Source organism: Pseudophryne corroboree, chromosome 8 (assembly GCF_028390025.1).
Source record: "Pseudophryne corroboree isolate aPseCor3 chromosome 8, aPseCor3.hap2, whole genome shotgun sequence".
Lineage (NCBI taxonomy): Eukaryota > Metazoa > Chordata > Amphibia > Anura > Myobatrachidae > Pseudophryne > Pseudophryne corroboree.
Window position 1 is genome coordinate 217,793,752 of NC_086451.1, and position 25,010 is coordinate 217,818,761.

The 25,010-nt window shown below is 47.6% G+C and overlaps 1 protein-coding gene across 2 annotated transcripts in view; it reads left to right on the forward strand.

Annotated features, from left to right (window-relative positions):
• The window catches only part of STEEP1 (STING1 ER exit protein 1), a 260,016-nt gene that overhangs the window by 103,909 nt on the left and 131,097 nt on the right, over window positions 1-25,010 (forward strand). For both annotated transcript variants that reach the window (XM_063935619.1, XM_063935620.1), the window contains exon 3: window positions 24,247-24,288. In XM_063935619.1, the coding sequence (XP_063791689.1) occupies window positions 24,247-24,288 (42 nt within the window). The remainder of the gene's footprint in view (window positions 1-24,246; window positions 24,289-25,010) is intronic.

The window sequence follows — 25,010 nt, forward strand, 5'->3', positions numbered from 1 at the left end:
GACAGCTCGTCACAGGAAATCCGACTCACAATCTTATTGGGATCATATAGAACGAACAGTATGTCCTGCTTCAAAGCAGACAATTGCACACTGGATCAGGCTCACTCTCCTGCATGCTTATTCCACGGCAGGCTTGCCGGTTCCAAAATCTGTACAGGCCCACTCTACTAGGTTGGTGGGTTCTTCCTGGGTGGCTGCCCGGGGTGTCTCGGCTTTACAGCTTTGCCGAGCAGCTACTTGGTCAGGTTCGAACATGTTTGCTAAGTTCTACAAGTTCGATACTTTGGCCTCTGAGGACCTTCAGTTTGGTCAATCAGTTCTGCAGGAACCTCAGCACTCTCCCACCCGGTTTGGGAGCTTTGGTACATCCCCATGGTACTAAATGGACCCCAGTATCTTCTAGGACGTAAGAGAAAACCGGATTTTAATTACCTACCGGTAAATCCTTTTCTCGTAGTCCGTAGAAGATACTGGGTGCCTGTCCGGTGCTTTGTTCTTCCTGCACTGTTACTTGGTTAAGTATTGTTGGTTCAGCTGTTGCTGTTCCTGTTTAAAGTTGGGTTAGCATCGCTTTCCTCTGTTTTGTGTGTGCTGGTTCGGAATCTCACCACTATCTTTATCCTTCTCTCAAAGTATGTCCGTTTCCTCGGGCACATTTTCTAGACTGAGTCTGGTAGGAGGGGCATAGAGGGAGGAGCCAGCCCACACTATCAAATTCTTAGTGCTCATGGCTCCTAGTGGACACGTCTATAGCCCATGGTACTTAATGGAACTCCAGTATCCTCTGCGGACTACGAGAAAAGGATTTACCAGTAGGTAATTAAAATCTTATTATTGGACAGCTATATAACAAACTGTCAATAATATATAAATTTGCATTCCGCTCTTATATACAGCAGTTTAGTCCACGGCTGCAGTTTGAATGAATTATCCTGACATAAAGGCAGCTATCTCGTGCAGGGTCACCAATAAGTATTGTGGTCTCAGTCTCCTCCCCCCCCCCCCCCCCCCCCCATCCCACCCGGGTTGGTATTTAGATTAACGTTTCATCACATCTTCTGATGTATAGAATTAAGATTGAAACACTGCTGTCATTCTGTTTTGTGACAGGAAAAGCAGACATCCAGTGGGTTGCTATGTAACTCCATTCATTAAAAGTTTCCTTCTGTGGATAGATTTAAAAAAGAAAAAAATATGCGCACACATTAATTCCTCATCGATCTTTGTTACGTTTTCCAAATACATCATTCAATGATTCTTTCTGTAACTTTTTTTTTTTCTCCTCTCATTTTTCACCTCTCTTAGGAGTTGTGCTTATATTTTTGTTCTGCACCAGGGATATATTTGAATGAGCACTGTGCTAATTCCTATTAGTTGCAGTAGGAGGTAAAATTGAGATGCTTTTCCTTGCCAATGCATGGCATCCCATCTTTCATTTATTAGTTGATTGCCTTTGATTACTGGAGCTAAATTCCTCTCTGCTTCTAATGTGCACTAATCGGTAGGAATCTTCAGGTTAGGGAAAATTTTAGCTACATTTAAATGAAATGGTTACAGTGAATACAAATATGTTTCATGTCAGGTGGTCATAACCTTCTTTAAACAACAAGAATCATATCCTGTTTAATCAACAAGAATCATATCCTCTGTTTTTTATTTACAGTACATACATTGCTTACTTATAAGTTAATAGGAAATTGGTGGTTGCAAAATATGCAATAATACAGATGGAGCCTCGCTTATCTATACCATCTATGGCGTTTGTCCCGGAGTCGCAGTGTGCCTGGACGCAAGGCGGCTTGTTTTGACGCAGGGTTGGCATAAAGGTTAGCGTGGCATATGGCGTTTCCGGTGAGTGTAATACCATCGATCATCCACCAGATGTCGCTTTTGAAAATCACCGTTGCGCATGCGTGAGGTGTCCAATAAAATACTATAGTGTAAGAATCACTATTGCGCATGCGTGAGGTCTCCATTGAAATACACTATAGCGGAAGAACTACTTTAATGTACAGTACTTTAGGTTAACTAGACATGTTCATTTGGCCGTGAGTGAGAAGTCAGTTCCCGGGTAGCTCTGCTAACGTCAGGTGTTTTTTTATTTTTTATTTTTTGCCGTAAATGCGACTTATGTGCATCGCTGTGTGAATTGGATGTACAAGCTGCTTCTGCTGATTAAAAAGATATGCGCCATGTCTATATTGAGTGTGAGACTGTGGCTGTATCTACTTAAGAATTTCTATGTTAGTGTTTTCCTGGAAATTACCGAACTGTAGCATACACACTTGTATATCTTTGTAAAAATTATCATCCACAGCTTTTTTTTTCTCTAATTTTCCCAAAACAAGTTCCGTTCTACATGTACGAAGCACGATAGAACCTGTTTTGAGAATATTAGCAAAAGCTGTGGATCCTAATTTTTACACAGATATACAATACAGGTGTGGCTTTTTAAATTATGAGAGTGTTATCTTTGAGTTTACTGTACTTCTTCCTGGGCTTCCCAGTGGCTTTAATAGGCAACCTCCCCATCCCCAATACTACCCCCGGTGAGGCTTGTTGTTTCAAGGACTGAGTGTACTGCTTAGTAAATGACAAATACAACACAGCGGGTACACTATGTAAATTAATGTTTCTCTATCGTCCTAGTGGATGCTGGGGTTCCTGAAAGGACCATGGGGAATAGCGGCTCCGCAGGAGACAGGGCACAAAAAGTAAAGCTTTTCCAGATCAGGTGGTGTGCACTGGCTCCTCCCCCTATGACCCTCCTCCAGACTCCAGTTAGATTTTTGTGCCCGGCCGAGAAGGGTGCAATCTAGGTGGCTCTCCTAAAGAGCTGCTTAGAAAAAGTTTAGCTAGGTTTTTTATTTTACAGTGATTCCTGCTGGCAACAGGATCACTGCAGCGAGGGACTGAGGGGAGAAGGAGTCAACTCACCTGCGTGCAGGATGGATTGGCTTCTTGGCTACTGGACATCAAGCTCCAGAGGGACGATCACAGGTACAGCCTGGATGGTCACCGGAGCCGCGCCGCCGGCCCCCTTGCAGATGCTGAAGTCAGAAGAGGTCCAGAATCGGCGGCTGAAGACTCCTGCAGTCTTCTAAAGGTAGCGCACAGCACTGCAGCTGTGCGCCATTTTCCTCTCAGCACACTTCACACGGCAGTCACTGAGGGTGCAGGGCGCTGGGAGGGGGGCGCCCTGGGAGGCAAATGTAACCTATATAAAGGCTAAAAATACCTCACATATAGCCCCCAGAGGCTATATGGAGATATTTAACCCCTGCCTGATTTCTCTAAATAGCGGGAGACGAGCCCGCCAGAAAAGGGGCGGGGCCTATCTCCTCAGCACACGGCGCCATTTCCTCTCACAGCTCCGCTGGTCAGGACGGCTCCCAAGTCTCTCCCCTGCACTGCACTACAGAAACAGGGTAAAACAGAGAGGGGGGGCAAATTTATGGCGATATTTTGATATAACAAAGCAGCTATAAGGGAGCACTTATTATAAGGCTATCCCTGATATATATATATATAGCGCTTTTGGTGTGTGCTGGCAAACTCTCCCTCTGTCTCCCCAAAGGGCTAGTGGGTCCTGTCTTCGTTAGGAGCATTCCCTGTGTGTCTGCTGTGTGTCGGTACGTGTGTGTCGACATGTATGAGGACGATATTGGCGTGGAGGCGGAGCAATTGCCAAATATGAGGATGTCACCCCCTAGGGAGTCGACACCAGAATGGATGCCTTTATTTATGGAACTACGGGATAGTGTCAACACGCTAAAGCAGTCGTTTGACGACATGAGACGGCCGGACAATCAATTAGTGCCTGTCCAGGCGACTCAAACACCGTCAGGGGCTGTGAAACGCCCTTTGCCTCAGTCGGTCGACACAGACCCAGACACAGGCGATGACTCCAGTGGTGACGGTGACGAATCAACCGTATTTTCCAGTAGGGCCACACGTTATATGATTTTGGCAATGAAGGAGGCGTTACATTTAGCTGATACTACAGGTACCACTAAACAGGGTATTATGTGGGGTGTGAAAAAACTACCTATAGTTTTTCCTGAATCAGAAGAATTAAATGACGTGTGTAATGAAGCGTGGGTTGCCCCTGATAAAAAGCTGATAATTTCAAAGAAATTATTGGCATTATACCCTTTCCCGCCAGAGGTTAGGGAGCGCTGGGAAACACCTCCTAGGGTGGACAAGGCGCTAACACGCTTATCTAAACAAGTGGCGTTACCCTCTCCTGAGACGGCCGCACTTAAAGATCCATCAGATAGGAGGATGGAAAATATCCAAAAAAGTATATACACACATGCAGGTGTTATACTACGACCAGCTATAGCGACTGCCTGGATGTGCAGTGCTGGGGTAGTTTGGTCAGAGTCCCTGATTGAAAATATTGATACCCTGGACAGGGACAATATTTTACTGTCGTTAGAACAAATAAAGGATGCATTTCTTTATATGCGTGATGCACAGAGGGATATCTGCACACTGGCATCACGGGTAAGTGCTATGTCCATTTCGGCCAGAAGAACTTTATGGACGCGACAGTGGACAGGCGATGCGGACTCAAAACGGCATATGGAAGTTTTGCAGTATAAAGGGGAGGAGTTATTTGGAGTCGGTCTATCAGATTTGGTGGCCACGGCTACAGCCGGGAAATCCACCTTTCTACCTCAAGTCACTCCCCAACAGAAAAAGGCACCGACCTTTCAACCGCAGCCCTTTCGTTCCTTTAAAAATAAGAGAGCAAAGGGCTATTCATATCTGCCACGAGGCAGAGGTCGAGGGAAGAGACAGCAACAGGCAGCTCCTTCCCAGGAACAGAAGCCCTCCCCGGCTTCTACAAAAGCCTCAGCATGACGCTGGGGCTTCTCAAGCGGACTCGGGGACGGTGGGGGGTCGTCTCAAAAATTACAGCGCGCAGTGGGCTCACTCGCAAGTAGATCCCTGGATCCTGCAGATAATATCTCAGGGGTACAGGTTGGAATTAGAGACAGATCCACCTCGCCGTTTCCTGAAGTCTGCTTTACCAACGTCCCCCTCCGAAAGGGAGACGGTTTTGGAAGCCATTCACAAGCTGTACTCTCAGCAGGTGATAGTCAAGGTACCTCTTCTACAACAAGGGAAGGGGTATTATTCCACTCTTTTTGTGGTACCGAAGCCGGATGGCTCGGTAAGGCCTATTCTAAATCTGAAGTCCTTGAACCTGTACATAAAGAAGTTCAAGTTCAAGATGGAGTCACTCTGAGCAGTGATAGCGAACCTGGAAGAGGGGGACTTTATGGTATCCTTGGACATCAAGGATGCGTATCTCCACGTTCCAATTTACCCCTCACACCAGGGGTACCTCAGGTTCGTTGTACAAAACTGTCACTATCAGTTTCAGACGCTGCCGTTCGGATTGTCCACGGCACCTCGGGTCTTTACAAAGGTAATGGCCGAGATGATGATTCTTCTTCGAAGAAAAGGCGTATTAATTATCCCATACTTGGACGATCTCCTAATAAGGGCAAGGTCCAGAGAACAGCTAGAGATGGGATTAGCACTGTCTCAAGAAGTGCTAAAACAGCACGGGTGGATTCTGAATATTCCAAAATCCCAGTTAATGCCGACAACTCGTCTGCTGTTCCTAGGGATGATTCTGGACACGGTTCAGAAAAAGGTTTTTCTCCCGGAGGAAAAAGCCAAGGAGTTATCCGAGCTTGTCAGGAACCTCCTAAAACCAGGAAAGGTGTCTGTACATCAATGCACAAGAGTCCTGGGAAAAATGGTGGCTTCTTACGAAGCAATTCCATTCGGCAGATTCCACGCAAGAATTTTCCAAAGGGATCTGTTGGACAAATGGTCAGGGTCGCATCTTCAGATGCACCTACCGATAACCCTGTCTCCAAGGACAAGGGTGTCTCTTCTGTGGTGGTTGCAGAGTCCTCATCTATTGGAGGGCCGCAGATTCGGCATACAGGATTGGATCCTGGTGACCACGGACGCCAGCCTGAGAGGCTGGGGAGCAGTCACACAAGGAAGAAACTTCCAGGGAGTATGGACGAGCCTGGAAACGTCTCTTCACATAAACATATTGGAACTAAGAGCAATATACAATGCTCTAAGCCAGGCAGAACCTCTGCTTCAAGGAAAACCGGTGTTGATCCAGTCGGACAACATCACGGCAGTCGCCCATGTGAACAGACAGGGCGGCACAAGAAGCAGGAGTGCAATGGCAGAAGCTGCAAGGATTCTTCGCTGGGCAGAGAATCATGTGATAGCACTGTCAGCAGTGTTCATCCCGGGAGTGGACAACTGGGAAGCAGACTTCCTCAGCAGACACGATCTTCACCCGGGAGAGTGGGGACTTCATCCAGAAGTCTTCCACATGCTGGTAACCCGTTGGGAAAGACCGATGGTGGACATGATGGCGTCTCGCCTCAACAAAAAACTGGACAGGTATTGCGCCAGGTCAAGAGATCCGCAGGCAATAGCTGTGGACGCGCTGGTAACGCCTTGGGTGTACCAGTCGGTGTATGTGTTTCCTCCTCTGCCTCTCATACCAAAAGTATTGAGAATTATACGGCAAAGAGGCGTGAGAACGATACTAGTGGTTCCGGATTGGCCAAGAAGGACTTGGTACCCGGAACTTCAAGAGATGATCACGGAAGATCCGTGGCCTCTACCTCTAAGGAGGGACTTGCTTCAGCAGGGTCCCTGTCTGTTTCAAGACTTACCGCGGCTGCGTTTGACGGCATGGCGGTTGAACGCCGGATCCTAAAGGAAAAAGGCATGCCGGAAGAAGTCATTCCTACTTTGATTAAAGCGAGGAAGGAAGTAACCGTGCAACATTATCACCGAATTTGGCGAAAATATGTTGCGTGGTGCGAAGATCGGAGTGCTCCGACGGAGGAATTTCAACTGGGTCGATTCCTACATTTCCTGCAATCAGGATTGTCTATGGGTCTCAAATTGGGATCTATTAAGGTTCAAATTTCGGCCCTGTCGATTTTCTTTCAAAAAGAATTGGCTTCAGTCCCTGAAGTCCAGACCTTTGTTAAGGGAGTGCTGCATATACAGCCGCCTGTGGTGCCTCCAGTGGCACCGTGGGATCTCAATGTGGTTTTGGAATTTCTAAAATCTCATTGGTTTGAACCACTAAAAAAGGTGGATTTGAAATATCTCACATGGAAAGTGTCCATGCTTCTAGCCCTGGCTTCGGCCAGGAGAGTGTCAGAACTGGCAGCTTTATCTTACAAAAGCCCATATCTGATTTTCCATTCGGACAGGGCAGAACTGCGGACTCGTCCGCATTTTCTCCCTAAGGTGGTGTCAGCATTTCATCTGAACCAGCCTATTGTAGTGCCTGCGGCTACAAGTGACTTGGAGGACTCCAAGTTACTGGACGTTGTCAGCATTAAAAATATATATTGCAAGGACAGCTGGAGTCAGAAAATCTGACTCGTTGTTTATATTGTATGCACCCAACAAGATGGGTGCTCCTGCGTCTAAGCAGACGATTGCTCGTTGGATCTGTAGCACAATCCAACTTGCACATTCTGTGGCAGGCCTGCCACAGCCTAAATCTGTAAAGGCCCACTCCACAAGGAAGGTGGGCTCATCTTGGGCGGCTGCCCGAGGGGTCTCGGCATTACAACTCTGCCGAGCAGCTACGTGGTCAGGGGAGAACACGTTTGTAAAATTTTACAAATTTGATACTCTGGCTAGGGAGGACCTGGAGTTCTCTCATTCGGTGCTGCAGAGTCATCCGCACTCTCCCGCCCGTTTGGGAGCTTTGGTATAATCCCCATGGTCCTTTCAGGAACCCCAGCATCCACTAGGACGATAGAGAAAATAAGATTTTACTTACCGATAAATCTATTTCTCGGAGTCCGTAGTGGATGCTGGGCGCCCATCCCAAGTGCGGATTATCTGCAATAATTGTACATAGTTATTGTTAACTACTTCGGGTTATTGTTGAAGGAAGCCATCTTTCAGAGGCTCCGCTGTTATCATACTGTTAACTGGGTTTAGATCACAAGTTGCACGGTGTGATTGGTGTGGCTGGTATGAGTCTTACCCGGGATTCAAAATCCTCCCTTATTGTGTACGCTCGTCCGGGCACAGTACCTAACTGGAGTCTGGAGGAGGGTCATAGGGGGAGGAGCCAGTGCACACCACCTGATCTGGAAAAGCTTTACTTTTTGTGCCCTGTCTCCTGCGGAGCCGCTATTCCCCATGGTCCTTTCAGGAACCCCAGCATCCACTACGGACTCCGAGAAATAGATTTATCGGTAAGTAAAATCTTATTTTCATGCTGGCTTTGGTTGGAGGAAAGGTACCCAGAAGTCACAGAATTCATGTTCATTTGTAAGGCATGCCATGAGATGCCTGGCGTGAGTGAGCCGTCAGCTCCCGGGTAGCTCTGCTAATGTCGGGTGTCTTCTTTTTTTTTTTTTCGTAAATGCGTCTTATATGTATTGCTATGTGAATGTTATAAACAAGCTGCTTCTGCTGATTAAAATGATATACGACATGCCAATATTGAGTGTGAGACTGTGGCTGTATCTGCTTAAGAAATTTCATGTTAATGTTTTCCTGGCTCGACCAGTTCGTAATGAAAACTGATCTATTCCTGTATTCAGAATTCTATTGAATGTTAAAAAAAAAAAAAAAAAAAAAAAGCATTCGCTCTTCCCGGTCATCGAACCCGGTAGCACGGGGCCCGGTACACCTCACCACTAGGCCACGATGCCTGATACAGCAAACTCATGTGTAAATGTCAGCATTGATCCTTTTCATTTGGTTTTGCAACCCTAACGCCAATGGACCATTGCTTTAACACGTAAATTTGCGTATGTATACACTATTTTTATTTTTTGGTCCTGACAGAGAGTGATTATTTCCTACAGCGTCCCTGAAGCCCAGCGTTCATTAGCAAATCATGGTGTCAATGCTTACAGTACACTATACTGTACACTTCAAGTTCCTGATTGACTCTCTCCATCTGACTATTGGTCTGTGTGTATAACATTACAGTTGTCACTGGCCATTTGCCAGGGCTTGCTAAGAGTACACTAATTACAGTACGATTACTGTACTGTATATCCATCCACCACTATTCACTCTACAGTACTGGATTAGTGGAGCATTAGTCACCCAGTGGTGAAGATGTGTATTGCATGCTGTGTAGGTTGTCGGACGCTAACGTGAGTTTCCATGCAACACATCAACAACCGAAGACATAGCTCAGGCACGACAAATACTCCATTTAGGCGGAGAAACTGCAACGATGAGGGAGGCTCCATCTGTACATATTAATTAATAAGTACTGTTAAATTATTTACAGAACGGAAATCCTAGTGTCCTCTCTAAAGATAATTTTTATACAGTTGTGGGTGCAGATATAAAGTTTAAGTAGAACTGATGTTGATTAGTAGTGTTAACGCTACGCTGTTTTAGCAGGATACCACGTCCTGCCCCATTTTTAAAGGGCAAAATGTGCCCTGGCCCTTCAGCGGTGCCCTGCTAAAACAGTGTGCCGCGTGACTATATGCCATGCACATGCACACGGCATCTATTCACATTAAAGGGTGTGCTTATGGAAATCCAGCACCTCCGTAGCTGCTGGGCACGTGCCCTTCAGTGAAGCTACGGCTGGGGCATGCCCTCATCAGTGACTTCAAGGTGGCTGTACCGCCCTTTTGATGTTACTCGCGGGGCCGTGCCCCCTTTGTGGCATGCGCGCTACCAGCCTCCCACATATGCGCCCTGCCCATCCACAATCTTGGGGGGAACACTAGATTAATTTGTATTTTCTTTTTCTGCAGCGGGGTACACTGGGGTTCCACAGGGATAACATCGGGGTGTAGAGTAGGATCTTGATCCGAGGCACCAACAGGCTAAAAGCTTTGACTGTTCCCAGGATGCACAGCACCGCCTCCTCCATAAGCCCGCCTCTGTGCACAGGAGCTTAGTTTGTAAGTTGGTGCCCTGCAGGCAGGTCACTAACATGGGGGCTGCTCCAGCAGCCCTGAAAATAGCTTTTATAAGAAGAAATAGAAGACTTCAAGGGCTGCAGCATAGGCACTCACAGTGCTAGATGTCATTCTGACATCTCCTGCTGCAGCTCCATCACCTACCCCCGCACCCTGGTTGCCGGGTACTTACAGTGGAGGGCTCGGGTGCTGCCTAGCACACACACTCCTGCCGCTGCTCTCCGGGATCGCGTGGCCGCACCAAGGGAGGAGGTAAGAGGGTACCTCAGGCGGGGCCCGCTGCAAACTGCGATCCGGCGCGGCCTTTGGGAGACGGGCCGCGCGCGCTGGCGTGGACACTGTGGTAGTACAGGGACCCCACTAGACCACCAGGGCAAGGGCACAGGTTGGATTACATTATTAATCTGTTTTACAAGGCCCGCAGTACCCGGTGGTGAAGTCCAGCAAGGGGATAAGTCTCTGGCCTGTAGCCCCTCCCCCAGCCCCAGGCGCCATTTACTGAAAGGTTCCCACCCTGGAGCTGCATATTTTTCTCTCTCTCTCTCTCTCTCTCCCTCTCCGCGCCATCACTACTTGCTGAGTTGATTCTGGGACTGCATGGGCAATGTCTCCGTGTGTAATGGTGTGTACACATGGTGAGATTTTTTCTTACGATTTTGACTATATAGTCAAAATCGTAAGAAAAGTTATTGCAGATCGCAAGGTGTTATGCCACTTGCGATTCCGATGCACGGTCCCGCCAGGTCGGTATCGCAAGAAAAGACTGTGCAGGCAAGTCAATCCTTGCTAGATCGGTGTACTATCTAGTTCATCTCACATGTCAATTAAATCTCACATAAGCCAAAATCTCACATAAGCCAAAATCGTAAGCACACATAGTCCATATCTCAAGAAAAGTTAGTCAAAATCGGTGGTGCTGGGCTCCGGGGAGTTCAGGGGAAATCGCAAAGTGAAAATCGGGCATAGCAAGGATCTCACCGTGTGTACACACCATAAAGCCGCCTGCATCATCAGCGTTGTGCATTTACAGGACACTTCAGTATTTTACATGTCTTTTAGACAGTGTTAGTTAAGAAACAGTGCATTACTGCTGGGTTATTTAGTGCAAGTACCATGTGATATAGATCCAGTCTTTACTGTGCATTAATACATATATAAGCCTATATAGCTTTACTTGGTGTTACTTAGTATTGCTAGTCCAGTGCAGTTTTATTGTTTGTCATAATTTCTGCATTGTACATGTGACTGTGTGTGTATATATAGCTGCTGTGTGATATCTACTCCGTGTATCTCACTCATACTGCTATCCCTATATTCTGTACCCTGACGGGGGGCTAAGTGCGTCAAGTTTTTTTTTTTTTTATATACAGTAGGGCAAAAAAGTATTTTTACAGCCACCGATTGTGCAAGTTGAGCCACTTAAAAAGATGAGAGGTCTGTCGTTTCCATCATAGGTACACTTCAACTGTGAGAGACAGAATCTGAAAAAGAAACAAAACCAGGAAATCACATTGTATGATTTTTAAACAATTTATTTGTATATTCTTGCAGAAAATAAATATTTGGACAATCAAAAAGTTTAACTCAATACTTTGTAATATAACCTCGGTTGGCAATTACAGAGGTCAAACGTTTCCTGTAGTTCTTGACCAGGTTTGCACACAATATAGCAGGTATTTTGGCCCACTCTTCCATGCAGATCTTCTCTAGATCTGTCATGTTTTGGAGCTGTCGCCGGGCAACACAGACTTTCAACTCCCTCCACAGATTTTCTATTGGGTTGAGGTCTAGGCCACTCCAGGACCTTGAAATGCTTCTTACGGAGCCACTCCTTAGTTGCACGGGTGGTGTGTTTGGGGTCATTGTCATGCTGGAAGACCCAGCCACGTTCCATCATCACTGCTCTTACTGAGGGAAGGAGGTTTTTGCCCAAAATTTCATGATACATGGCCCCATTCATCCTCTCCTTAATACGGATCAGTCGTCCTATCCCCTTTGCTGAAAAGCAGCCCCAAAGCATAATGTTTCCACCCCCATGCTTCACAGTGGGTATGTTGTTCTTGGGATGCCATTCATCATTCTTCTCCCTCCAAACACGGCGAGTGGAGTTTATACCAAAAAGTTCGATTTTGTTCTCATCTGACCACATTACATTCTCCCAATCCTCCTCTGGATCATCCAGATGGTCACTGGCAAACTTTAGACGGGCCTGGACATGTACTGGCTTAAGCAGGGGGACCTTTCGTTCGCTGTAGGATTTCATTCTATGATGACGTAGTGCAGAGATTTTCAACCTGTTAAAACTCGCGGCACACTGAACAAGATTTAAATATTGCCAAGGCACACTCAAATATAATGGTGATGTATGGTGCAGTTGCGTGTCCTGGGATGTCATGTCGCAGCTTCTCCATAGGTAACGCCTGAGCCACATCTGAGAAAGCCAGAAGAGCCCAACACTGCCCGGGCCCAAATTTATAACTGGTTCTGCAACCACTAAACCCACCAGTATTGATCGTTCCAGGGCCTCAGTACTGGCAAAACACTGACGGGCTTGGCTGTGCTTCTATGGCGGCACACATGGAGACTGCTCAGGGCACACTAGTGTGCCACGGCACAGTGGTTGAAAAATACTGACGTAGTGTGTTACTAATGGTAACCTTTGTGACTGTGGTGCCAGCTCTCTTGAGGTCATTGACCAGGTCCCCCCGTGTAGTTCTGGGCTGATTCCTCAAGATCATTGATACCCCACGAGGTGAGATCTTGCACGGAGCCCCAGGTCGAGGGAGATTGTCAGTGATCTTGTATTTCTTCCATTTTTTAATAATTTCGCCAACAGTTGATCTCTTCTCACCAAGCTGCTTGCCTATTGTTGAGTAGCTCATCCCAGCCTTGTGCAGCTCTACAATTTTGTCCCTGGTGTCCTTAGACAGCTCTCTGGTCTTGGCCATGGTGGAGAGGTAGCAGTCTGACTGTTTGAGCGTGTGGACAGGTGTCTTTTATACAGATAACCAGTTCAAGCAGATGCCATTAATACAAGTAATGAGTGGAGGATAGAAGAGCTTCTTAAAGAAGAAGTAACAGGTCTGTGAGAGCCAGAAATTTTGCTGCTTGGTAGGTGTCAAAACATTTATTTTCCACAAGAATATACAAGTAAATTGTTTAAAAATCATACAATGTGATTTCCTGTGTTTTTTTGTTTTCTTTTCCAGATTCTGTCTCATAGTTGAAGTGTACCTATGATGGAAATTACAGACCTCTCATCTTTTTAAGTGGGTAAACTTGCACAATCAGTGGCTGTCCAAATACTTTTTTGCCCCACTGTAGGTAGTTCACAGGATATACTTATATTGTATTTTTCTCTGATTTTCAGTCACCATATACCTCTTGAATCCTCTGTTTGTGCTGTCTCACTGCACAGGGGGTTCTTGGTCAGGTATTTTATCTGCTGATATTGGGGGTCATTCCGAGTTGATCGCTAGCTGCTGTTGTTCGCAGCGCAGCGATCAAGCTAAAAATCGGCATTTCTGCGTATGCCCGTCAGCCTGCTTCCAAAACAGATAAGCCTGCTGCATGGCTTATCTGGGGGATCCCAGGGTGGGAGGCTGACTTCTACGGTTTACCCAGGTATGATTGAGGACAACTTTAAATGCCTGGGTAAGGGAAGTCGTCATTCACGGATACGCCATATCCTTCAAGAAACGTCCCCCTCGTCAATATTGCCTGACAAACATCCCTTCGGATCAGGTAAAGGCAAAAATTCTCCATCTGGTGGTACACTCCCTCCTGGACACAGGAGTGGTAGTGCCGGTGCCTCTGGCTCAGAGAGGCAGGGGGTACTATTCAACGCTGTTCCTAGTCCCGAAACTGAATGGTTCCTCCCGGCCCATTCTCAACCTCAAGTCTTTGAACAACTTTGTGAGGGTATCCAAGTTTCGTATGGAAACTCTTCGCTCTATTGTTCTGGCTTTGGAGCCAGGGGACTATATGGTATCCCTGGACATACAGGATGCTTACCTACATATTCCTATTGCCATGTCGCATTAGCAATCCCTGCGGTTTGCTATTGGCAACCTCAATTATCAATTCCGGGAATTACCTTTTTGACTGACCAGGCTCCGCGAATCTTCAGCAAGGTCATGGCGGTGATGACAGCCCTGCTCCGCCGTCAGGGTATCAGGATCCTGCCGTATCTGGACGACTTGCTGATCCTGGCAAATTCCCCAGAAGTTCTCCTTCGTCATCTGGATCTGACGGTCCAGTTTCTGCAAGCCCAGGGGTGTCTCATCAACTGGAAGAAATCATCCCTGGTCCCTGCCCAGAGCATGGTGCACCTGGGGGCGTTGTTGGACACACACAACCAGCGGTTGTTCTTGTCATAGGAGAAGGTCCTGAACCTTCAGGACAAGATACAATGCTTCCTCTCTCACCCGTGAGTGTCGATACACTCGGCGATGCAAGTACTAGGCCTCATGGTGTCTGCTTTCTACATGGTAGAGTACGCTCAATTTCATTCCCGCCCTCTGCAGAAGCTGATTCTTGCCAAGTGGGACGGCCTGCCTCACCGGATCAGGTCTAACATGATCTCATTGTCTCCAGAGCTTTGTCTGTCACTGAGCTGGTGGCTACAGGACCAACGATTGAGCAGGGGTCGTCCCTTCTGGATCTCCAACTGGGTCCTCCTGACAACGGATGCCAGTCTGAGGGGTTGGGGCGCGGTGTTGGAGTAACACTCTCTCCACGGTCGGTGGACCAGGGAGGAGTCTCTCCTCCCGATAAACATTCTGGAATTGCGGGCGATGTTCAATGCTCTGAAACTGGCCCAGCATCTGATACAGAACAGGCCTGTTCAAGTACGGTCGGACAACGCCACCACGGTGACGTACATAAATCATCAAGGCGGCACTCGAAGCCGCATGGCAATGATGGAAGTGTCAAGGATTCTTCAATGGGCGGAACGCCATCTGCCAGCCATATCGACAGTGTTCATTCTGAGGGTCCTCAACTGCGAAGTGGACTTCCTCAGTCATCAGGACGTCCACGCCGGAAAGTGGAGCCTTCATCCAGAAGTATTTCAACTCCTAGTGGACAAGTGGGGCCTACCAGATGTAGACCTGATGTCGTCTCGACATAATCACAAGGTTCCGGTCTTCGGAGCAAGGACAAGGGATCCTCAAGCAGCGGTCGTGGACGCACTGGTAATTCCATGGAACTTTCGGCTGCCGTACGTGTTCCCTCCAGTATCACTCATGCTTAGGGTAATAAGGAAGTTCAAGCAAGAAGGAGGAATGCTACTTCTGATTGCTCCCGCATGGCCCAGACTGTGTTGGTTTTCAGTCCTACAGGGTCTCTCGTTAGAGCATCCTCTTCTGCTTCCGTACCACCCAGACCTCCTCGTTCAGGGCCCTTGTGTCTACCAGGATTTGACCGGGCTGGCTTTGACGGCGTGGCTATTGAAGCTTCAGTTCTGAGAGCCAAAGGATTTTCTGAGGTGGTCATTCAAACTGTCTTCAAGGCCCGTAAACCGGCTTCTGCTCGGATTTATCATAGGGTCTGGAATTCTTACTTTGCTTGGTGCGCTTCTAACAATTATGATGTATATGAAGTTTAGTATGTCCAAACTTTTGGCTTTCCTGCAGCAGGGCCTGGACTTGGGCCTTCGTCTGGCCTCCCTCAAGCTTCATATTTCTGCCTTGTCGGTATGGTTTCAGAGAAAAATTGTGACTCTGCCCGATGTTCATACATTCACTCAGGGTGTTTACGGATTCAACATCCCTATGTCCCGCCTGTGGCTCCTTGGGATTTGTCGGTTATTCTGGAGGCCTTACAAGAGTCTCCGTTTGAACCTCTTGAATCGGTGGACCTTTAGTGGCTTACTCTTAAGGTCTTGTTTCTGCTGGCTATTGCCTCTGCTAGACAGGTTTCAGACTTGGGTGCCTTGTCCTGTCTGTCACCCTTTCTGATTTTTCACAGTGACCGGGCAGTTCTCCGAACTCGTCCTTGTTATTTGACTAAGGTGGTGTCCTCTTTCCACCTTAACCAAGAGATTTTGGTTCCGGCCTTTACCTCTCTAGGTTCATCCTCCAAAGAGCGGTCTTTGGATGTGGTATGGGCTATCCGTATTTATGTGAAGAGAACGGCTTCGCTTAGGAGATCTGATTCTCTCTTTGTCCTTTTTGGTTTTCACAAACGTGGCTGGCCTGCTAACAAGCCGACCTTGGCCAGGTGGATTAGAATGGTGATTGCACATGCTTATGTACAGGCTTGCCTTCCAGCTCCTGATAACATCAAAGCCCATTCTCCTCGGTCTGTTGGACCTTCTTGAGTGGCCCACCGTGGTGCAACCCTTGAACAATTGTGCAAGGCGGCTACGTGGTCCTCAGTGAACACGTTCATAAGATTCTATGCCTTCGATACTTCCGCCTCCCAGGATGCCTCCTTTGGCCTCCGGGTTTTTGTGCTCACTACAGTGCGTCCCCTCCCATGAGGAGCTGCTTTAGGACATCCCCGATGTTATCCCTGTGGAACCCCAGTGTACCCCGCCGCAGAAAAGGAGATTTATGGTAAGAACTTACCTTTGTTAAATCTCTTTCTACGAAGTACACTGGGTTCCACAGGGCTACCACCTTGACGCACTTAGCTTCTTTGGGTTTGTCTTGCATTAGCCGCTGACACCTTCTCCTGTCGTGAGAATGTGGTGTATGTGGCTACTAACGGTTGTCGTCTCTTTTACCTGCTACTGCATTGGACTGGTTAACAAAACTGAGCTCCTGTGCACGGAGGCGGGGTTATAGTGGAGGCGGCGCTGTGCATCCTGGGAACAGTCAAAGCTTTTAGCTTGTTGGTGCCTCGGATCAAGATCTTACTCTACACCTCGATGTTATCCCTGTGGAACCCAGTGCATCTCGCAGAAAGAGGTTTAACAAAGGTAAGTTCTTTACCACAAATCTCCTCCTTTTTTTTTTATTTTTTTTTTTATTTCTGCAGCGGGGTACACTGTTCCACACGGAATACATCGGGGTGTAGAGCAGGATCTTGGATCCAGAGGCACCATCATGCAAAGCTTTGACTGTCCCAGGATGCATTGGGGCCTCCTCTATAACCCCGCCTCCAGGCACCGAGAGCTCAGTTTCGAGTGGTGCCTGCAGGCAGCAGGTCACCTAACAGGCGGGCTGCACTGTGCAACCCTGAAAAAGCTATAGAAGACTTCAAGGGACACAGCACTGTTATGTCAGGGTGACATTCAGTGCTGCGTCTCCGTCACCTCCCAAGCGGCGTTGCATACTCCCGTGGCTCAGATCCCGGGTACTTGCGGCGGAGACGCTCCGGCTTAGGCACACGGTCGCAGGCGCTCTCCTGGTTCGTGTGGATGCTACGAAGGGAGGAGGTAAGAGGGTCCCCCAGGCGGGACCCGCCACTAAATTGCGTTCCTGTCGCAGTCTAGGGAGACGAAATGCGACGCTGGCGTGGACACTGTTACAAAGCAGGGACCCCACTATATCCGCCAGGGCATAGGAGTACAGGTCGGGTGTACTAACGCCCCTGTTGGTAAGGCTCCGTAGTACCGGCTGTGAGGCCCAGCATAGGGGATTTGGCACTTGGCCTGTAGCCCCTCCTCCGGCCCAGGGCGCCATCTCCTTGCTAATTTCCCGCCCTGGAGCTATCTCACTCTCCCTCAGTTCCTGACAGACCCTGGCCGCCATCGTCTGAGCATAGCTGCTACTGGTCTCTGGGATTGCAGGGCAAGGTCTCCCCTGTAAAGCAGCCTGTCCGCAGCGCTGAGACTTTACAGACACTTGAGTATTCTACATATATATATGTGTATGTGTATTTTAGTCCATTGCAGTTTTATTGTGTTTAAAATGATCTCTGCATTGCCTGTGACTGTGTGTGTCTGTACCTGCTGTATGGTTTCACTCTCATGTGTATCCCATCTAAGGTAGCCATCACTATATTCTATACCCGAAGGGACTAGGTGCATCAGGGTCCTCTAGTATAGTGTACACAGTACTTATCGCTATACAGATATTTTACTGTGTTACAGTCGCGTTCACCGGGATTTAGTTCACAAGGGTGTGTATTCTGATGCTGGTTGTGTACTTTGACCACAAGTTGTGTACTCTGTCTGGCTCCATCGTAGTAATAGCCTAATTGTTGCTTTATTACAATGTCTAACAATAAGGGCAGTAAAACTCTGGAAGCTCCTGTAAGTTGCAAGGTATGCTCCAGAGGTTTACCAGAGGGGGAAGTATTGTGTGATTGTCTTGCGTGCTAAATGTAATACACCTCCCTGTCAGCCTGCAGCTCCTGTAACTTAGGCGGAAAATTTGTCTACCCAGCTGCAACAGTTAAATCAGTCTTTGGTTAGACAGAAATCTATTCCAGGTCACTCCCGTGTTTCTGGGTCCTCTAAGCGGGCTGCTTCCTCCTCACAATCCACTAACCTCTCTGATGTTTCATTTGATGAGGAGGGGAAGCATACGGTCCTGTCAGACTCTGAATCACGGGTTACTGACGAGGATTCTACCTTACAGGTTGATGTCCCTGCCTTGGTGGATGCGATTTAAGCAGATCCTTCAAATCACTGAGGATGAGAATTCCACTACAGTGGCCAAGAAAACTGATATGTTTAAACAACAGAATGTGTTTAAAACTATATTACCCCATTCTGATCATCTTGTGGACATCAGGAAGGAACCCTGGTCTACCCCAGGTAAGAAATTCCCGCTCCCCAAACTGGCTTTGGCTCGCTATCCTCTCCCTGCAGAGTTATGTGGAAAATGGGAAAACCCACCGCCGGTGGATTCTCACGTCTCCCATCTCGTGGTGTAGTCTACTCTACCTGTCACCTCCCTGAAGGAACCGACAGTTAAGCGTGTGGAGGGATGCCTGAAGTCTATATATTCCCTTGCAGGGGCAATTCATAGGCCCACCATAGCTGCCTCTTGGGCCGCAAACGGTATTGAGGCTTGGGTTCAGGCATTAGCCCTGCCTGAGGATATTTCTGACAAGGCCAGACAATACCTGTCTCACATATGCACCGCCACCTATTACATTCAGGAGGTGTCCTCTGAGGCGGGGGTACTGGCAGCCAAAGCGTCATCCACGTCTGTCCTGGCTCGCCGCATACTTTGGTTAAGGTCGTGGAAAGTGGATTTGGACTCCCAAGAAGACCTTGGAAGTGCTCCCCTTTACTGGGGACATTTTGTTTGAAGTGGACCTGTATAAAATGGTGTCTGAATTAGCATCTGCTAAGACTGCTTTTCTTCCTCCTACTAGTCCTTCTGCTCAGAAGGCGAAGACTACCACTTTTCGTTCCTTTCAACCTCAAGGGAAAGCCAAGGGCCAGTCTTACCCCAGACAGTCTCGTGCTCCCAAGCCCAACATGAAACAGTCCTGGGCAGCCCGTCAGCCTGCTTTGAAACAAGACAAGCCTGCTGCATGACGGGACGAGCTTCCCCCTGAGGGCCCCCTGGGTGGGAGGTCGACTTCTACAGTTCACCCAGGTCTGGTTAAAGACCACTTCAGACGCTTGGGTACTGGAAGTTGTATCTCACGAGTACGCTGTCTCTTTCAAGAGATGTCCCCCCTCACCAGTTCTGCACTACGGTACTCCCTTCAGATCCGTCGAAGAAGCAGGCTCTACAAATGGTGGTAGGTTCTCTCCTGAGTACAGGAGTGGTTGTGCCGGTACCTCAGTCCCAGCGTGGCAGAGGCTATTATTCGACCCTGTTTCTAGTGCAGAAACCCTATGGGTCATTTCGGCCTATGCTCAACCTCAAGTCACTGAACAAATTTGTGAGGGTCGCCAAGTTTCATATGGAAACGTTGCGCTCTATTGTGCTGGCGATGGAACCCGAAGATTACATGGTATCCCTGGATATACAGGATGGTTTTCTGCATATTCCTATTGCCATATCGCATCAGCAGTTCCTGCAGTTTGCTATTGGCGACAGTCACTGCCAATTCCAAGCTCTGCCGTTCGGACTGGCCATGGCTTCTTGGATCTTCACCAAGGTTATGGCCGTGATGACGGCACACCTCCGTTGCCAGGGAGTCAGAATCCTGCTGTACTTGGACGACCTGCTGATTCTGGCGAGTTCCCACGATGTCCTCCTCAGTCATCTACAATTGACGGTGAGTTGCTTCCAAGCCCACGGATGGCTGATCAATTGGAAGAAGTCCTCGCTGGTCCCAGCTCAGAGCATGGTGCACCTAGGGGCTCTTCTGGACACACAGTCAGAGACTGTTCCTGTCTCCATACAAGGTCCTGAAATTCCAGGAACGGACAAGACACTTCATCCGTCACCCCAGAGTGTTGATCCACTCGGCGATGCAAGTACTTGGCCTAATGGTGCCGGCCTTCGACATGGTGGAGTACGCTCAATTTCATCCCCGCCCTCTGCAATGATTAGTTCTTGCCAAGTGGGACGGCCTGTCCCATCGAATCAGATCCCAGATGATCTTGTTGACTCCAGAGGTTCGTTTGTCGCTGACCTGGTAGCTCCAGGACCAGCAATTGAGCAGGGGTCGTCCTTTCTGGATCCCCGACTGGGTCCTCCTGACGACGGATGCCAGTCTGAGGGGATGGGGAGCGGTGTTGTAGCAACACTCTATTCAGGGTCGGTGGATCAAGGAAGAATCACTCCTTCCAATAAACATCCTAGAGCTGAGGGTGGTGTTCAATGCCTTATCACTTGAACCGGTCTATTCCGGACCAGAGGCAGGTCAAGTACAGTCAGACAACGCCACAACAGTGGCATGCATTATAGGGTTCACTCTTGGATTTTTTTAGGGCAGGGTGCTGATCATTGAGGAGGACACATTTTTATTTTGAAGGGCACATTTTTATTTTGAAGGGCACATTTCTGATGTGACGCTTTGCGCGCAAAGCATAGCGCATATGTTTATAGTTTTTGTACATACATTTTCCCCTTAGTGTATCATATATCCCCACATACATATAGGACACGCATGTAACACCTAACATCTGTACTGAGAGAAAATACTGTATATGTCCAGTCTTCTTGAAAGATCGTCTGCAGCATATACATACTGTAAGTAGATAATTACAAATGTCTCCTCCAGTGCTGAAGTAGTTATAATCCTTGTGTTATAAAACAGAAAAGTTAAGCAGTGGGTTAAAATATATAGGAAAAAAATAAGTCTGTTCTACTAGGGAACTACATTGTAACATGCACTCCTACTGTTGCATTCTGTATACAAGGGGGAGATTTATGATCCTGCAGGGTGCACTGAGAAAGGGCAGGGTGCTTTTTTACATTTCAAAAATGGGCAGGGTGCAGCACCCTGCTGAAACAGCCTAGAAGGAACACTACATAAACCATCAAGGCGGCACTCGAAGGAGCATGGCTATGAAGGAAGTGTCAAAAATCCTTTGTTGGGCAGAACGCCATCTGCCAAGTATATAGGCAGTGTTCATTCCGGGTATCCTGAACTAGGAAGCGGACTACCTCAGTTGCCAGGACGTACATGCCGGAGAGTGGAGTCTTCATCCAGAAGTCTTTCAACTCCTAGTGGACAGGTGGGGTCTACCGGACGTAGACCTCATGGCGTCTCGACACAATCACAAAGTTCCGGTTTTCAGGTTAAGGACAAGGGATCCTCAAGCAGCGTTCGTGGACGCACTGGCAATTCCATGGAACTTTTGGCTGCCTTACCTGTTCCCTCCAGTGTCACTCCTGCCCGGGGTTCTACGGAAGTTCAAATAGGAAGGAGGAATGCTGCTTCTAGTAGCTCCAGCGTGGCCCAGACTGCATTGGTTCTCAGACCTACAGAGTCTATCGACGGGGCATCCTCTTCTACTTCCTCAACGACCAGACCTCCTTGTGCAGGGTCCTTGTCTCTACCCAGACCTGGCCAGACTGGCTTTGAAGGTGTGGCTCTTGGAAGCATCACTCTTGAGAGTCAAAGGATTTTCAGAGGCGGTTATTCAAAGAATGTTGAAATCTTGCAATCCGGCCTCGGCCCGGATTTATTACAGTGTTTGGAGTTCTTACTTCACCTGGTGTGCTGAGAAGAATTATGATGTCCATGGATTCAGAACTTCCAGAATACTGGCTTTTCTGCAGAGGCCTGGACTTTGGTTTTCGTCAGTCCTTGCTCAAGGTTTATATATCTGCCTTGTCGGTTTGGTTTCAGAGAAAAATTGCCTCTATACCTGATGTTCATTCATGGTGTTATTCGGATTCAACCTCCCTATGTCCCTCCTGTGGCTCCATGGGATTTGTTTGTTGTGCTGAATGCTCTGCAAGAGTCTCCGTTTGAACCTCTTGAATCAGTGGACCTTAAATGGCTCACAGCCAAGGTCCTGTTCTTGATGGCCATAGTCTCTGCAAGACGGGTGTCGGACTTAGGCGCTTTGTCTTGTCCACCCTTTCTCATATTCCACCAGGACCGGGCAGTTCTACGAACTCGCCCCGGTTATTTGCCTAAGGTGGTGTCATCTTTTCACCTTAACCAAGAGATTGTGATTCCGGCCTTTATCTCTTCTTATTTGTCTTCCAAAGAATGTTCTTTGGATGTGGTTAGGGCTTTCCGTGTCTATGTGGAGAGGACTTCCTCCGTCAGGAGGTCAGATTCCCTTTTTTTCACAAACGTGGCTGGCCTGCGAATAAACAAACCTTGGCCAGATGAATTAGAATGGTGATTGCACAAGCCTATGCACAGGCTGGACTCCCAGCTCCTGCTGCAGTTAAAGCCCATTCTACTCGGTCTGTTGGACCTTCTTGGGCGGCCCGCCGTGGCGCGTCCCCAGAACAATTGTGCAAGGCGGCTACGTGGTCCTCAGTGAACACGTTCATTAGGTTCTATGCCTTTGATTCTTCCACCTCCTAGGATGCTTCTTTTGGATGCTGTGTTCTCTTACCCGCTAAGGCGCGTCCCTTCCTTGAGGAACTGCTTTAGGACATCCCCGATGTATTCCCTGTGGAACACAGTGTACCCCGCTGCAGAAAAAGAGTTATGATAGAGAGTTAACCATGGTAAGTCTTTCTGCGAGGTACACTGGGTTCCACAGGGCGCCCACCCTGATGCACCTAGCTTCTTTGGGTTGTATGGCATTAGCCACTGGTACCCTCTCCTGTTGGGAGATTGTGGTTCTTTGTGACTCACATCTGCCCTCTCTTTTACCTGCTACTGCATTGGACTGGTTAACGAAACTGAGCTCTCAGTGCCTGTAGGCGGGGTTATAGAGGAGGCCCCAATGCATCCTGGGACAGTCAAATCTTTGCCTGATGGTGCCTCTGGATCCAAGTTCCCGCTCTACACCCCAATGTATCCCCTGTGGAACCCAGTGTACCTCGCAGAAAGAAAGTTAACCATGGTAAGTCTACCATGATTCATTATCCATGCGTTTCAAATCATTCTACAGTGTAAGGGTGGGTACACACTTGAGCTATATCAGGATGATTTTCCATATTGGAACGACAAATTCTAGTATGTACTCACATTTGCATGCTCCCCTGCATCGCATAAGACATATCTGGTTGACCCTGCTGCACAGTCAATCAGACAATATCATATGCAGTTTAGTGTACATTGTATAGTGTGTACAGCCAACTGGACGACCAGACGATATGTGGATTTGGCCTCTTATTAGTTACAGCCCATTTTTAAAATTAGCCAATGATCATTCTGGTGTGTAGAGTAGCAACAATAAATCGTATACGATCAAACTATACCATAAATCGGTTGGTTGTTTTCAGGATTGTTCAGTGTGTACGCAGGGCTGTTTCTAGTCAATATCGCGCCCAGTGCGAACAGAAAAAAATGCAGGTACACAGGAAGCCAGGTGGGTGGGTGGGCCTCTCAAACAGGTCTCCAGCGGCGGTGTGGCAGCTAGCAGGGGTCTGGAGCTAACAACCCCCCATATGATTGTACAGCTCACCCACCCACCCTAGAAATGGCTTTGTGTGTACGCTCAATATTGTTTGTTCTGGGCTCAAGGGAAATCTGCCCGATTGCCGATCGTTCTAGTGTGTAGCCACCCTTAAGTCTCTGCAGTTCCCTGCCTGTCTGTGATGGCGATAGCCTAAACTGACTTGTTATATGTATAAAAGTGTCTGACAAATTTGTCTTCTGAGTGGTCGGATGAGTTGCCAAAAAGGCCCATGTAATGATTTATCATTAAAGGAAAACTTTTATTTTGTGATGCTTATGTAATGACAGATCTGTTTATTCAGTGCTTATTTTCATATATATATATATATATATATTTATTTATCTTTTTTCTTTGCAGACCTGATGGTATTGAGCGGCAGTACCGGAAAAAATGCAGCAAGTAAGCAAACCCAAACTTTTTTTTTTTTTTTTTTATGGAAAATATTCTAAGTTTTCCTAATTTAAGTTGGTATTTGATTACGAAAGAATATTAAGTATGCAGAGAGCTAATCAGCTGAAGACGGTGGAAAATGTAAAAAAAAATTAAAAACAAATTGTAGTGCTTGTGTGCCCTTTGTTAAAATATTGAACTCTTAAATAGCATGGACTATAGTTATGCTCTTTTATAGATTAGCTTTTGGTTGAAATTATATATAGTGAAACGGTGTAAGTAATTTTCTCTTACGTCCTAGAGGATACTGGGGTCCACATTAGTACCATGGAGTATAGACGGGTCCACTAAAAGCCATGGGCACTTCAAGAAATTGATAGTGTGGGCTGGCTCCTCCCTCTATTCCCCTCCTACCAGACTCAATCTAGGAAACTGTGCCCGAGGAGACGGACATACTTTGAAAGAAGGATATAAAAGGATAGTGGTGAGATTCCGAACCAGCACACACAAACTAGAGGAAAGCCAAGCTAACCAAACTTTAAACCAGGAACAGCAACCGCTGAACCAACAATACTTAACAGTGCAGGAAGAAACGAAGCACTGGGCGGGCGCACAGTATCCTCTACGGACTATGGGAAAAGGATTTACCTGTAGGTAATTAAAAACCTATTTTCTCTTACGTCCTAGAGGATGCTGGGGACTCCGTGAGGACCATGGGGTATAGACGGGCT